We start from the raw sequence: 16,803 nt of genomic DNA, 5'->3' as shown, positions 1-16,803 counted from the left end.
TTAAGCTTGCAAATTCCAAAGATAAAGAGAAGATCCTTAAAGCAGCAAGAGACAAGAAATCCCTGACTTTTATGGGCAGGAGTATTAGGGTAACAGCAGACCTCTCCACAGAGACCTGGCAGGCCAGAAAGGGCTGGCAGGATATATTCAGGGTCCTAAATGAGAAGAACATGCAACCAAGAATACTTTATCCAGCAAGGCTCTCATTCAGAATGGAAGGAGAAATAAAGAGCTTCCAAGACAGGCAGGAACTGAAAGAATATGTGACCTCCAAACCAGCTCTGCAAGAAATTTTAAGGGGGACTCTTAAAATTCCCCTTTAAGAAGAAGTCCAGTGGAACAATCCACAAAAACAAGGACTGAATAGATATCATGATGGCACTAAACTCATATCTTTCAATAGTAACTCTGACCGTGAACGGGCTTAATGACCCCATCAAAAGGCGCAGGGTTTCAGACTGGATAAAAAAGCAGGACCCGGGATCCCTGGGTGGCGAAACGGTTTGGCGCCTGCCTTTGGCCCAGGGCGCGATCCTGGAGACCCGGGATCGAATCCCACATCAGGCTCCCGGTGCATGGAGCCTGCTTCTTCCTCAGCCTGTGTCTCTGCCTCTCTCTCTCTCTCTCTGTGACTATCATAAATAAATTAAAAAAAAAAAAAAAAAAAAAAAAAGCAGGACCCATCTATTGGCTGTCTACAAGAGAATCATTTTAAACAGAAGGATACCTACAGCCTGAAAATAAAAGGTTGGAGAACCATTTACCATTCAAATGATCCTCAAGGGATCCCTGGGTGGCGCAGCAGTTTGGCGCCTGCCTTTGGCTCAGGGCGCGATCCTGGAGACCCGGGATCGAATCCCACATCGGGCTCCCGGTGCATGGAGCCTGCTTCTCCCTCTGCCTGTGTCTCTGCCTCTCTCTCTCTCTCTCTCTCTCTCTGTGACTCTCGTAAATAAATAATTTAAAAAAAAAATCAAATGATCCTCAAAAGAAAGCAGGGGTAGCCATCCTTATATCAGATAAACTAAAATTTACCCCGAAGACGGTAGTGAGAGATGAAGAGGAACACTATATCATACTTAAAGGATCTATCCAACAAGAGGACTTAACAATCCTCAATATATATGCCCCAAATGTGGGAGCTGCCAAATATATCAATCAATTAATAACCAAAGTTAAGGCATACTGAGATAATAATACACCTATCCTTGGTGACTTGAATCTAGCGCTTTCTACTCTCGATAGGTCTTCTAAACACAGCATCTCCAAAGAAACAAGAGCTTTAAATGATACACTGGACCAGATGGATTTCACAGATATCTACAGAACTTTACATCCAAACTCAACTGAATACACATTCTTCTCAAGTGCACATGGAACTTTCTCCAGAATAGACAACATACTGGGTCACAAATCGGGTCTGAACCAATACCAAAAGATTGGGAATGTCCCCTGCATATTCTCAGACCATAATGCCTTGAAATTAGAACTAAATCACAACACGAAGTTTGGAAGGACTTCAAACACATGGAGCTTAAGGACCATCCTGCTAAAAGATGAAAGGGTCAACCAGGAAATTAAGGAAGAATTAAAAAGATTCATGGAAACTAATGAGAATGAAGATACAACCGTTCAAAATCTTTGGGATGCAGCAAAAGCAGTCCTGAGGGGGAAATACATCGGAATACAAGCATCCATTCAAAAACTGGAAAGAACTCAAATACAAAAGCTAACCTTACACCTAGAGGAGTTAGAGAAAAAACAGCAAATAGATCCTACACCCAGCAGAAGAAGACAGTTAATTAAGATTTGAGCAGAACTCAATGAAATCGAGACCAGAAGAACTGTGGAACAGATCTACAGAACCAGGAGTTGGTTCTTTGAAAGAATTAATAAGATAGATAAACCATTAGGCAGCCTTATTAAAAAGAAGAGAGAGAAGACTCAAATTAATAAAATCATGAATGAGAAAGGAGAGATCACTACCAACACCATGGAAATACAAACGTTTTTAAAAACATATTATGAACAGCTATACGCCAATAAATTAGGCAATCTAGAAGAAATGGACGCATTTCTGGAAAGCCACAAACTACCAAAACAGGAACAGGAAGAAACAGAAAACCTCAACAGGCCAATAACTAGGGAGGAAATTGAAGCAGTCATCAAAAACCTCCCAAGACACAAAAGTTTAGGGCCAGATGGCTTCCCTGGGGAATTCTATCAAACGTTTAAAGAAGAAACCATACCTATTCTATTAAAGCTGTTTGGAAAGATAGAGATGGAGTACTTCCAAATTCGTTCTATGAGGCCAGCATCACCTTAATTCCAAAACCAGACAAAGACCCCACCAAAAAGGAGAATTATAGACCAATATCCCTGATGAACATGGATGCAAAAATTCTCAACAAGATACTAGGCAATAGGATCCAACAGTACATTAAGAAAATTATTCATCATGACCAAGTAGGATTTATCCCCGGGACACAAGGCTGGTTCAACACTCGTAAAACAATCAATGTGATTCATCATATCAGCAAGAGAAAAACCAAGAACCATATGATCCTCTCATTAGATGCAGAGAAAGCATTTGACAAAATACAGCATCCATTCCTGATCAAAACTCTTCAGAGTGTAGGGAGAGAGGGAACATTCCTCAACATCTTAAAAGCCATCTACCAAAAGCCCACAGCAAATATCATTCTCAATGGGGAAGCACTGGGAGCCTTTCCCCTAAGATCAGGAACAAGACAGGGATGTCCACTCTCACCACTGCTGTTCAACATAGTACTGGAAGTCCTCGCCTCAGCAATCAGACAACAAAAAGACATTAAAGGCATTCAAATTGGCAAAGAAGAAGTCAAACTCTCCCTCTTCACCGATGACATGATACTCTACATAGAAAACCCAAAAGCCTCCACCCCAAGATTGCTAGAACTCATACAGCAATTTGGCAGTGTGGCAGGATACAAAAATCAATGCCCAGACGTCAGTGGCATTTCTATACACTAACAATGAGACTGAAGAAAGAGAGATTAAGGAGTCAATCCCATTTACAATTGCACCCAAAAGCATAAGATACCTAGGAATAAACCTAACCAAAGAGTTAAAGGATTTATACCCTGAAAACTATAGAACACTTCTGAAAGAAACTGAGGAAGACAAAAGATATGGAAAAATATTCCATGCTCATGGATTGGCAGAATTAATATTGTGAAAATGTCAATGTTTCCCAGGGCAATTTACACCTTTAATGCAATCCCTATCAAAATACCACGGTCTTGGGATCCCTGGGTGGCGCAGCGGTTTGGCGCCTGCCTTTGACCTGGGGCGCGATCCTGGAGACCCCGGATCGAATCCCACGTCGGGCTCCCGGTGCATGGAGCCTGCTTCTTCCTCTGCCTGTGTCTCTGCCTCTCTCTCTCTCTCTGTGACTATCATAAATAAATAAAAAAAAAAAAATTAAAAAAAAAAAAAATTTTCCAGTTTAAAAAAAAAAAAAAAAAATACCACGGTCTTTCTTCAGAGAGTTAGAACAAATTATCTTAAGATTTGTTTGGAATCAGAAAAGACCCCAAATAGCCAAGGGAATTTTAAAAAAGAAAACCATAGCTGGGGGCATCACAATGCCAGATTTCAGATTGTACTACAAAGCTGTGGTCATCAAGACAGGGTGGTACTGGCACAAAAACAGACACATAGATCAATGGAACAGAACAGAGAACCCAGAAGTGGACCCTCAACTTTATGGTCAACTAATATTCGATAAAGGAGGAAAGACTATCCATTGGAAGAAAGAAAGTCTCTTCAATAAATGGTGCTGGGAAAATTGGACATCCACATGCAGAAGAATGAAACTAGACCACTCTCTTGCACCATACACAAAGATAAACTCAAAATGGATGAAAGATCTAAAAGTGAGACAAGATTCCATCAAAATCCTAGAGGAGAACACAGGCAACACCTTTTTTGAACTTGGCCACAGTAACTTCTTACAAGATACATCCACGAAGGCAAAAGAAACAAAAGCAAAAATGAACTATTGGGACTTCATCAAGATAAGAAGTTTTTGCACAGCAAAGGATACAGTCAACAAAACTAAAAGACAACCTACAGAATGGGAGAAGATATTTGCAAATGACATATCAGATAAAGGGCTAGTTTCCAAGATCTATAAAGAACTTATTAAACTCAACACCAAAGAAACAAACAATCCAATCATGAAATGGGCAAAAGACATGAAGAGAAATCTCACAGAGGAAGACATGGACATGGCCAACATGCACATGAGAAAATGCTCTGCATCACTTGCCATCAGGGAAATACAAATCAAAACCACAATGAGATACCACCTCACACCAGTGAGAATGGGGAAAATTAACAAAGCAGGAAACCACAAATGTTGGAGAGGATGCGGAGAAAAGGGAACCCTCGTACACTGTTGGTGGGAATGTGAACTGGTGCAGCCACTCTGGAAAACTGTGTGGAGGTTCCTCAGAGTTAAAAATAGACCTGCCCTGCGACCCAGCAATTGCACTGTTGGGGATTTACCCCAAAGATACAGATGCAATGAAACGCCGGGACACCTGCACCCCGATATTTATAGCAACAATGTCCACAATAGCCAAACTGTGGAAGGAGCCTCGGTGTCCATCGAAAGATGAATGGATAAAGAAGATGTGGTCTATGTATACAATGGAATATTACTCAGCCATTAGAAATGACAAATACCCACCATTTGCTTTAATGTGGATGGAACTGGATGGTATTATGCTGAGTGAAATGAGTCAATCGGAGAAGGACAAACATTATATGGTCTCATTCATTTGGGGAATATAAATAATAGTGAAAGGAAACAGAAGGGAAGGGAGAAGAAATGGGTAGGAAATATCAGAAAGGGAGACAGAACATAAAGACTCCTAACTCTGGGAAATGAACTAGGGGTGGTGGAAGGGGAGGTGGGTGGGGGGTGGGGGTGAATGGGTGACGGGCACTGAGGGGGGGCACTTGACGGGATGAGCACTGGGTGTTATTCTGTATGTTGGCAAATTGAATACCAATAAAAAATTTATTATTAAAAAAAATTAAAATAAAATAACAAAAAATTAAATCAAAACTCGAATAGAGAAAAACAAGTACCTAGTTATCCATCAAAGTGAAACATAATTACATGCAAAAAAATATTTCAATCCTCACTATATTCCCTTAATGGACATATTAAGACTCAGTTACCATGTAACCAAGGATACTTTACTACCTGGAAAACTCAATTTCATTATCTGTAAAACAAGAATAATAGTACTTATCCCAGAACTGTTGTGAAAACTGAAATAATTCACATTAAAGTACTCAATGTAATTTCTAATACAGGGTAAGCACTCAATCAGTTAGAGCCAGTATTATTAACTGGTAGGGTTTATGGTTTAACTCTATACTTTGGTGCAGTATAAAGAGGCTTAGGCATCTAAACATTAACATAAGAGAGGAACAATGAGGAATAGAAAAAGAGTATCTTTTATTTTGCTAAAGTGTAACTATTTCTTTTGTTTGTTTTGAATAACTATTTCTTTATTTTATTTTTTAAATATTTAATTTATTTATTCATGAGAGACACAGAGAGAGGCAGAGACACAGGCAGAGGGAGAAGCAGGCTCTATGCAGGGATCCCGAGGTGGGACTCCATCCTGGGATCCCAGGATCACATCCTGAGCCAAAGGTAGACGCTCAACCGCTGAGCCACCCAGGCATCCCAAATGATAACTATTCCTGTAATTATGTCACATATTTTGTTAGGGGGGGGTACAAAAGGATATAATTTTAAAAGGTTGCAGCAAGGGGCACCTGGGTGGCTTAGTAGATTGAGCATCTGCCTTCACCTCAGGCCATGACCCCAGAATCCTGGGATGGAGTCCCACATTGGGCTCACTGCTCTGACAGTGCCCTGCTTCTCCCTCTCCCTCTGCTGCCACTCCCCCTGCTTATGCATTCGCTGTGTCAAATAAATAAACAAAATCTAAAACAAAACAAAAAAAAAAAGGTTGTGATAATATTAGCTGTTGTCACATTTAAACTGATAATGGAACTTCAACCATGACTGTGACTGTATGTGAAGGCTGTTTAGCTACTAAAAAAAATCCCACCTTTTATCTTTCAGTTATGTCCAAAAAAAGCTAGAAAGAAAAAAAAATAAAACAATCAACTAAAAATAAAGCTCAGGGAGAAATAAGAATATGCAGAACTGGCTTTAAAAAAAAATCTTGGTACGCCTGGGTGGCTCAGTGGTTGAACATCAGCCTTTTGGCTCAGGTCGTGGGATCGAGTCCCACATGAGGCTTCTCCGTCTGCCTATGTCTCTGCCTCTGTGTGTCTCTCCTAAATAAATAAATAAAATCTTCTTTTAAAAAAATTTAAAATTTAAAAATAAATAAATAAATAAATAAGTAAGTCTATAAAACAAAGCTGAAAGTCAGGGACACTCTAACACTATTATCTAGAAGTAGATTGGATGCTTCTTCCATAGTAGAACAACTAGGAACCTCTCATCAAATAATGGGTCAAATTGCGGTGATAATACCTCAAGTTAGCTAATAAGTGATACGAAAGACAGACATGGCTCACATGAATAAAACCTCCTCACCAGTGAAGAACTAACCATGCACATGGCAGAGAGTAAGGTGGGAAAAGAATTGCAGCAGAATTTATAGAACCACAGGTTCTAAAGTCAGGTCCACTATGGAGATCAGCTAACTTCCTTTTATGGTAGTTGGTTTTCTAATCAGTGATAAAAAGAACCAAATATGTAATTGGTAAGTCCTATTGTATTCCAAAATGCTATGATTCTAAATCTCTGAAAAACAATGACATTTGAAACAATATATAAATGAACTTTGAGACCACCACACAGAGTCCTTGTATGACAAACATCCTTTTTTTTTTTTTAAACGGTGATATATACTAATTTAACCATATTTTAGATTGTATGATATTGGCCTAATTTTAACAGAGTGACTAGAGCAAAAAAGGATTAAACTGCTTCCACAAATGAATGACCAGAATAGTAAGAAAAGTAAACCACAACCTACATTTTCTTATATACACTCAAGTCTGAGGCTTAATGTGTTATCAAGTTACAGTATATATAAATAATTAGAATCTCTACACCCTCATGTTCGCTGTAGCATTACTTACAACAGGCAAGATATGGAAACCTAAATGTCTGTCAATGGACAAATGAATAAAGAAGATGTGGTATATATACACAAACAGGAATATTCAGCTATTAAAAAAAAAGAACAAAATCTTGCCATAGGTGTCATGAATGCACCTTGAAGGCATTATGCTAAATGACAAGTCAGAAAAAGACAAATACCCTATAATCTCATTTATATGTAGAATCTAAAAGAAAAACAAGCTCACAAATAGGTAACAAATAACAAAGAGATAACAAATAATAGATAACAGATAACAAACTGATGGCTGCCTGAGGTGAGGGACAGGGGTGGGCGGTAACCCAAAGGTACAAACTTCCATTAATTAAATAAGGAAGTCATGAGAATACAATATGCAGCATGGCACCTATAGTTAATAATACTATATTGTGGGACTCCTGGGTGGCTAAGTCAGTTAAGCATCTGCCTTCAGCTCAGGTCATGATCCAGAGTTTTTGGATGGAATCCAGCATTGGTCTCCCCACTCAGCGGGGAGCTGGCTTCTGCTTCTCCCTCTCCTTCTGCCTCTCCTCCCCAACTTGTGCTTTCTCTCACTCTCTCAAATAAATAAAATCCTTAAAATAATAATATACTGTATATTTGAAAGTCACTGAGAGTAAATCTTAAAAGTTCTCATTATAAGAAAAAAAATTCTGGAACTATGTGTGATGACCGACATTAAATTTATTGTGATCATTTCACAATATATACAACAACTGAATCATTATGTTGCACACCTGAAACTAACATGTTTTATGTCGATTATACCTCAATTTAAAAATTTTTTAAATAATAATTAGAATGCTGTGTTTATTTCTATGTTTTAAAAACAGCTCCAGGGATCCCTGGGTGGCGCAGCGGTTTGGCGCCTGCCTTTGGCCCAGGGCACGATCCTGGAGACCCGGGATCGAATCCCACGTCGGGCTCCCGGTGCATGGAGCCTGCTTCTCCCTCTGCCTATGTCTCTGCCTCTCTCTCTCTCTCTCTCTCTCTCTCTGTGTGACTATCATAAATAAATAAAAATTAAAAAAATAATAAAAATAAAAAATAAAAATAAATAAAAATAAAAACAGCTCCAATTAGTTTTCAACTGCAATTAATTGCATCCCTTTATTAAGTGAGGCTGCAAGTAGTTATCATTCCATCAACACTTTGAATCCTTACATACTGAGTACTATTCTAGGCTCTAAAATATAACTATTAACTAAAGCAGAGTCCTTCCTTCACGTGGTGGACAGGGGAAGGGAGGGGAAAATTAAATACACAAAAACAGAGCAATATAGTAGACAATGACAAAGGAAGGGAAAGGGTGACTGACATCTGGAGCTTTAAAGAAAAAGAAGCAGTAACCATACAGAGGAAAGAAAGACTCCAACAGAAGGAAAGTAAATGTTAAAGTCCTGAGGCAGGGACACCTGGGTGGCTCAGTGGTTGAACATCTCTGCCTTCAGCTCAGGGCATGATCCCGGGGTCCTGGGATCAAGTTCCACATTGGACTCCTTGTGGGGAGCCTGCTTCTCCCTCTGCCTATGTCTCTGCTTCTCTCTATGTCTTTCATGAATAAATAAATTAAATATTTTTTAAAAATAAAAAATAAAGTCCTGAGGCAGAAACAACCTTTGCATGTTCAAAGGGAAACAAAAACAAACAAACAAAAAAAAAAGGCAAGTATGGCTGAAACATAGTAAAAAAAGACAGAAGGGAAGGAGATAAGGCCAAACAGAAAGACAGGAATGATGACATCACCTCAGCTGTCTCTACTTCACCTTTAAGACTAAGGGCTGCAAACTTTTCCTGTAAAGAACCAAACAGAAGGGGGAGAAAAAAAAAATATTTTTGGCTTTGTGAGCCATAGTCTCTTTTCCAACTATTCAACTCTGCTTTTCTAGTGTGAAAGCAGCCATAGACAAAATGTAAAGGAGTGTAACCATGCTCCAACAGAAGTTTATTTATGGATACTAAAATTTGAATTTCATGTAACGTTCACATGTCATAGAACATTATTCTTTTGACTTTTTTCAACCATTTAAAAATGTAAAAGGCATTCTTGGCTCACAGGCCATACAAAAACAGGAGGCAGGCTGGATTTAGGTCATAATTCGCCAGCCCTGTTAAAACGATAAAGCTCTCCGTAGCATCTAACAGCACCAAACACATTTAGTCACAGAACAAATACTCTCAATGAGATTTTCAGCTTTACTTTTCAGACTGTGCCATTTTATTTTCAGAAAAGGCAGACATGACAATATCTCAACAGAACAGCAGGAACCTGATCACATTCACCCTACAAAAGCTAACCTAGAGTTTTCCATCTCTCTCTGTTAGGGACCATAGTGCCATGGGTTCCTGGCATATAGGAGGTCTTCACAAATGTTTGGTGAACAAATGACTAAAGAGATGTCAGGCAATCTCGACACCTGTCTAGACACTTCTGTTATGAAAAACTAAGAATAAAAGCTGCATATATAGATCACCCACTAATCTAGAAGAGGACTTTGTGAACCGGGAGAAAGCAAGTCCTAGAAGGGCACACAGCTTTGGACAGTGCTACTTTACACACTATCTCTGGAGAGATGGGAGATTTTTTTTCCAAAGGGACTCCTCCATTACCCCAGGTAGATGCAATACTGTGAGTGTAAGTGGATATACTTATACTAGGGCCAAGGTTTGGCTGGCCAAATGTGACTAGATTCCATACCCCTGATGATCAGAGGTACACAATCACAAGCAATGGTCCTCCATATTTTAAAAAGGGTCTTTAAATATAAATTACTTTTAGCTTGTAAAATTTTTCATAGTCTTTCAAAATCTTAAAGACAGATGCCCAAAGAGACCAGAGATAAATAGTAGGCCCCTTCACGATAAAAAAAGAGCCCTTCCATTAATCAGACTTCTTAATAAAAAGTGTACTCTGGGAAAAAAAGAAAACAAAAAAAACAAAAAAAAACAGTGTACTCTGTATCACTTTAATAATCAGAATTCAAATGACTATGCTTTTAATCATAAAAAAGTCTGGCTAAAATGTGTCATCAACAACTATGACAACTATCTGAAATAGCTTTGATAAACATATGATGTTAAAGTCTTTTTTGACAAAGGCATATGATGAGTGGACAAATAAATACAGCACTAAAAAATTTTTGGTTGTTTTTATCCAGAAAATCTAACTTCAGTAAAATAACTTCATATTTGACTATAAATGTTTTCTTCCCCTATGTAATACCACTATGAGTTAACAAAAGCAACTGTGACTATAACTGTATAAAATAAAAATGTAGTGCACGCTTATTCTGATTTGCTCAGCAGAAACCATTTTTGCTTTTCTAGGGAAAGCAGGAGAATCAAAGGACAAAAGCCAGAGAAATTCTGAGTCATGTACAAGACACCAAAAAGGAGAGGAAGCGCCTGGCTAGCTTAGTCAGTAGAGCATGCGACTCTTGATCTCAAGGTTGTAAGTTCACGCCCCACGTTGGGTACAGAGATTACTTTAAAAAAAAATGAAAGAGAGAGAGAGAGAAAAGAGAATACTAAACAGGGATGTTCTTTGTCCTAAAATAAAAAAAGGGCCAGACTTCGTTGCCATTCTATGGGTCTGCAGTCTCTGTTCCTCACAAATTAATCTAACCACCTTCCTTCTCCTTTCCTCTCATTTCCTTAAAGCATCTAATTGATATTCTTTGTTTTTATTCAAGTTCCCCCCACCTTTAGAGATTTGGGTTCTGCACACATTAAACTATGTAGTCTCATAGGGGCGCATTTCCACAGAACCTCTAGTAGCATCTCTGACACGCCACTCACTCCATCATCCTCAGATTTTGTGTATGTTCACTTTATCTACCTTATTTACTGTTCTCGTCCTGTGCCAATCCCTTAAGAAGCCTCTTAAGAGAGAAGTTCCGAAATCCTAGAATTTAAGTGCTTCATCATCTAAAACCTCATAGCATAATTTTTTTTTAAGATTTTATTTATTCGTAAGAGACATACAGAGAGAGAGAGAGAGAGAGAGAGAGAGAGAGGCAGGCAGAGACACAGGCGGAGGGAGAGGCAAGCTCCATGCAGGGAGCCCGACACAGGACTCGATCCCAGATCAGGCCCTCCAAGATCAGGCCCTGGGCTGAAGGCGGCACTAAACCGCTGAGCCACCCAGGCTGCCCCCATAGCATACTTTCTATAGTCACAACACTTCTACATGTCTACCCGGTACAGTTCTCCTTGTATGGGTCTAATCTTCCATACTGGACCATAGGCTGTGTATGATTCATTGGCTGATTTTTCAAAGTACCTAGCACAGTGCCTTACAGAGTAGGTATCCAAAGTCTTGGTGGAAGAAATACATGAAATGCTTCTGTGGAAAGGCAAGGCATGGAACGCCTGGATGGCTAGGTGGTTGAGTGTCCGCCTTTGACTTGGGTCATGATCCCTGGATCCTGGGATTGAGTCCCACATCAGGCTCCCTACAGGGAGCCTGCTTCTCCCTCTCCTAGGTCTCTGCCTCTCTGTATCTCTCATGAATAAATAAAATCTTAAAAGAAAAAAAGAAAGGAAGGAAGGAAGGAAGGAAGGAAGGGAGGGAGGGAGGGAGGGAGGGCGCAAAATTGGTAATTTTTGAGACCTACTATCCCAGGAAATTCACCTTTTTAAGAAGTTTTCAGCAAATACTTCTTGCCCTTGGCTTATTTTCCTACGCACTTCAGGGTCTATCTTACTACTACCTCTACTACAGTGATCAGCCACTAACGCATATTTGCATGTTCTCCTCTTAGTACTTTCTGACTCACATGACCTATTATTAATTTTCCCCTTCCTGTAACAAGCAGAAATGTCATAATGATGTTACCCACTTATTAACATGCACAGCTGGGTGATTTTCCCTCCAGAGATTAGTCCTAGTGGAATATAGTAGATGGCAGTAGAGAATGATGTAACAAACAACAAAGAATGGGCTTTCTGCATGGAGCCTGCTTCTCCCTCTGCCTGTGTCTCTGCCTCTCTTTCTCTGTGTCTCTCATGAATAAATAAATAAAATCTTTAAAAAAAAAAAATTTATGGTCAGAAGAGCACCTGGCAAAATCCAATTCTTCCACTTCAGGGAAGTTTCTATGCTTCCAAGCCTTTCTTTTATAAAACCTAAATTAAATACCAAACTTATAAAGTATCTAGAATACATTACTGAGCTCATAAGAAACATTCAATAAGTAGAAATTATTACAGGATAGTAATATTACTAATGTAATCTATTATATTACACAGCGTCTATATCATGCTACTTCAAATATAACAACATCAATTTACATCTGCATTTTTAAAAGGAAATTGGCAATTCATTGTGTTCATTATAGCTTGAACATTGTTTGTTTTAAGATTTTATTTATTTATTTATTCATGAGAGACAGAGAGAGGGGCAGAAACATAGACAGAGGGAGAAGCGGGCTCCATGCAACCTGACGTGGAGCCTGACGTGGGACTCAATCTTGGGACACCAGGGTCACCCTCTGGGCCGAAGGCAGGCACTAAATCACTGAGCCACCCAGGCATCCCATTGAACATAGTTTTTATAAATAGATGACCACTCACATCAAAATGTATCTTCTTACCTCACTGCCCTGCATGGTCTTTGCTGGGTTAGCAGAAGGGATGGCAGCGTTCAGCTCAGGCTCTGGCTTACACAGAAGAGCAATGGTGTCACGGTGAGACTGATAACGTTCTTTCACTTGTGCATCTGCTTGCACAGCTTTATCCAAAACTGCTCTGAAGGTGGTTCCCTCTGCAGGGGGAAAAAATGTTACCAAAGCACAGTAGTGACTTTAACCAGTAACATTTATAGGCTACTTATAGCAATTTTAGTTCTGCCCTCCAACTTTACTTTTTCCCCCCTCTTCCATGGGTCCTCATTCACTATATAATAGAAATTGAGCTCCTGTCACTTTTTTGTTTCTGGTAAAATGCAGTTATACCTTAAAATACATTTGTGGTTATTGTCTACCAAATAAAAACTGACAGTCTAATCCTTTCCTATAACTCATTAACATAGAAATAAATCATTCGCTCTAAAAACTGTTATAGCTTACTTTAAAAAGTATTCCCCTCTCAAAGAATCACTGTTTCAACCTGACTTAAAAGAACAGCAGATACATTTTTAGGGAAAAAAAAATCTCAATAGTATTAATTCCTTTTACAGAGAAATAAAAGAAGTCTCAAAGGCACTTAATCTTAACAAGCACAAATCTTAATAATTAAAGTATTAAAAAATAATAATATGACTTCAAATTAACTGGTAAAACTCATTCTTTACCAACCACTACTAAGTGAAATAAAATTATAAACCCATATGCATGTAATATGACCTTAACATTTAGGGGCACACAAGTGGCTCAGTCAGTTGAGTATCCATCTGATTCCTGGTTTCAGCTCAGGTTATGATCTCAGAGTTATGGGATGGAGCCCTGCACTCAATGGAGAGCCTGCTTGAGATTGTCTCTCTGCCTCTCTCCCGCTGGCTCTCTTCCAACTCGAGGACACAAGAGTGCAAGCTCTCTCTGTCTCTCTCTCAAATTAGTAAAATAAAATCATCTTTTTAAAAATGATCTCACTTATCTTTTAAAAATATGCATAGAGCTTAATAGTTCCTGGAACCGCTGTTAGCTAGTGGTCATATAAATGTTCTTAAAAAAAGAAAAAAAGCACAGAGCTTGGAAAAGGAAACAAAGTTACAGGATCATTTTAATTTTATTTTTTAAAGAATTTTTTAGAATTTTGGGGGCACCGGGGTGGCTCAGCCAGTTGGGCATCCAACTCTAGATTTCAGATCAGGTCATGATCTCAGGGTCATGAGATCTAGCCCCACATCCAGCTCCACGATCATCAGGGAATCTGTTGAAGATTCTCTCCTCCTCCCTCCTATCCCCTAACCCCAGCCCCCACTCCCTGTGCACAAGCATGCATGCACATGCACTCTCTCTAAAATAAATCTTTTTCAAAACAGAATTTTTTTTTAGAATTCTTAAGAATATGAACTTCTTAGAATGAACATGGATTACCTGTTATTTATTTTTTTAATCTTACAAGGAACTAAGGAAAAACACCTGTGTTTTCACAATAGCAGAGCAAAAAAAGGGTTTTACAACTGACTCTATTTTTTTTTTTTTTACTGACTCTAATTTAATCAAGCAAAAATGTGAATCTAAATTGGGAATTTACAGGGGTACCTAGCTGGCTGGGTCAGTGGAGCATGCAACTCTTGATTTCAGGATTGTGAGTTCAACCCCCACACTGGGTACAGAGATAACTTAAAAATAAAATTTAAAAAAAAATTGGGAATTTCTTCATGTGAAAGCCATTTATGCACATCACATTTTTACCTGCTCTTAAAGGCTTATAGAGTTCATTAGATGGTGTCCTTTGCCAGCGTTCCTTGAATTTTGCTCTTAAATCATTGTCAGTTGCTTCTTCTTCATCCAACAATCTTAATGACTTTTAAAAAAGAGGCAAAGCAACAATAAAATATCATTTCTGGTATAAAAAAATTTAAAACATTTTTAAATGGTCAGATTTAATATAGGTGAAAATTGATGAGATGGGAATGCCCCTACTTTACTGGCTGGAATATAAAATGGTACAATTTTTGTTGCACAAATCCAAGTTAAATGTATTTAACAAGGTCTTATAAAATTTAAAACTGTTAGCTATTACCTTGCTCAGAAAATTAAGAAGAAAAACTAAAAGATTATATGTATATCCATATACCAAGGCTACTTTAAATAAAGATTCTTTTTAAGATTAAAAGAAATAGGAAGCCTTTAGACCTTAGATATATACAAAACAAGGAGAAAGATACTAATCTAACTATATGAAAATAAAAGATTTAGACTCTAACATATAAAAAGTGACTTCAAAAAATAAAAAATAAATAAATAAAAAGTGACTTCTAGGGCAGCCCGGGTGGCTCAGTGGTTTAGCACTGCCTTCAGCCCAGGGTGTGATCCTGGAGACCCAGGACTGAGTCCCATGTCAGGCTCCCTGCATGGAGCCTGCTTCTCCCTCTTCCTGTGTCTCTGCCCCTCTCTCTCTCTCTCATTCTCTGTGTCTCTCATGAATAAATAAATAAAATCTTTTTTAAAAAATGACTTTTGAATGTATATGTGAGAAGACAGAATAGTAGGGGGCAAGAAATACAAGAAAGTGCTAATAATCTACCAGAAAAAACAAGTGCTAGAGTACTGGTACCTGTTAATCCCTGGCATCTTAGAGCAGATGTCTGCAAACTTTTCTGTCAAACACTAAATATTTTAGGCTTTGTGGGCCTTTGTGGGCCATCTCTGTCATATTTTTTTAAAAACCCTCTAAAAAAAGATAAAAATCATCCTTAACTAGTGAATCATACAGAAAATAGGCCATAAGCCAAAATTGGTCCATTGTCCACAGTTCACCAACGATACAACTCACTATTGGCTTAGAGTGTAGATGTAATGGAACAGTAGGAGGAGACAAGAAACACAGGTGGAGCTGCTATGAGTGGAGGTCACATCAAAGACACAACCCTCTCTCAGACTGGGACACTTCAAAGGGGTGACACTCAGTGGATGAATCTTTAAAAAGGAAAACTGCCAAAAAAAAAAAAAAAAAAAAAGGAAAACTGCCTGACAGAGGATATTTACTTGTCTTGGCTCTAAATAGAAAAGAAGTATCACCTAAGATTCCTAACCAAGGGACACTTGAGTGGCTTAGCTGGGATCCGGGATCAAGTCTTGCATCCGGGCTCCCTGTGAGGAGCCTGCTTCTCCCTCTGCCTATGTCTCTATCTCTCTCTGTGTGGCCCTCATGAATAAATAAATAAATTTAAAAAAAAAAAAAAAAAGATTCCTAATCAAAAGCTTAAACTTAGGACTGGAAATCACACTACCTATGTGACACAAAGCCCTAAGATGGACTTCTGATAAAAAAGATTAACCACAAAAAATAAATAAATAAAAATAAATAAATAAAAATTCTCTCTAGAATTCACTTTAAAACCCAGACCCCAAAGAATTCCCACATAAGTTCAGGAAATGTGAATTCACAATTTAAAAAAGGAAAATCATTAAACATTAAATGCACTATAATATTTTGGATTGGATCTTGAAATAGAAGGGCGCTGATGAACTAAGTGGTAAAATCTGAGTAATAATATTGTACCAATGTTCATTTCTTAGTTTCAACAAATGTACCATGGCTACATAAGATTTTAGCTTGGTGAAGGAATTCTCTGTACCTAACCTGCAACTTTTCTATAAGTCTAAAATTATTCTAAATTAAAAGTTTTAAAAATTAAAAACAAAAACCAAACCACCAAACACAAGAGGAAACAAACAATTATGAGCAAGAGTTGGCAAAAGGAATTGACCATCACAGAACCAAACTATGAGGATCAGAGATACTGGAATTATAAGATAAAGAATATAAAATATATTTAATATCCTTTTAGAATAAGAGATAAATTAAAAGTATGACATAGGAGAAAGAAAACAGGAAGAAATGAAAAAGGACTACATTAGAATTTCTAGAAATGAAAAAGTAACAATAAATTAGGAAGCTAATGACAAGTTAAAAGCTGCTAAGG

General features: G+C 38.2%; 1 protein-coding gene across 2 annotated transcripts in view; it reads right to left on the bottom strand.

Moving 5' to 3' along the window:
• The window catches only part of LOC121478756 (programmed cell death 6 interacting protein), an 84,462-nt gene that overhangs the window by 18,537 nt on the left and 49,122 nt on the right, over positions 1-16,803 (bottom strand). For both annotated transcript variants that reach the window (XM_041734031.1, XM_041734032.1), the window contains exons 11-12: positions 14,567-14,678; positions 12,803-12,972 (exon numbers count right to left, since the gene is read on the bottom strand). In XM_041734031.1, the coding sequence (XP_041589965.1) occupies positions 12,803-12,972; positions 14,567-14,678 (282 nt within the window). The remainder of the gene's footprint in view (positions 1-12,802; positions 12,973-14,566; positions 14,679-16,803) is intronic.

Source organism: Vulpes lagopus, chromosome 19 (assembly GCF_018345385.1).
Source record: "Vulpes lagopus strain Blue_001 chromosome 19, ASM1834538v1, whole genome shotgun sequence".
Classification (NCBI taxonomy): domain Eukaryota; kingdom Metazoa; phylum Chordata; class Mammalia; order Carnivora; family Canidae; genus Vulpes; species Vulpes lagopus.
This window is presented reverse-complemented; position numbering and strand designations above follow the sequence as displayed.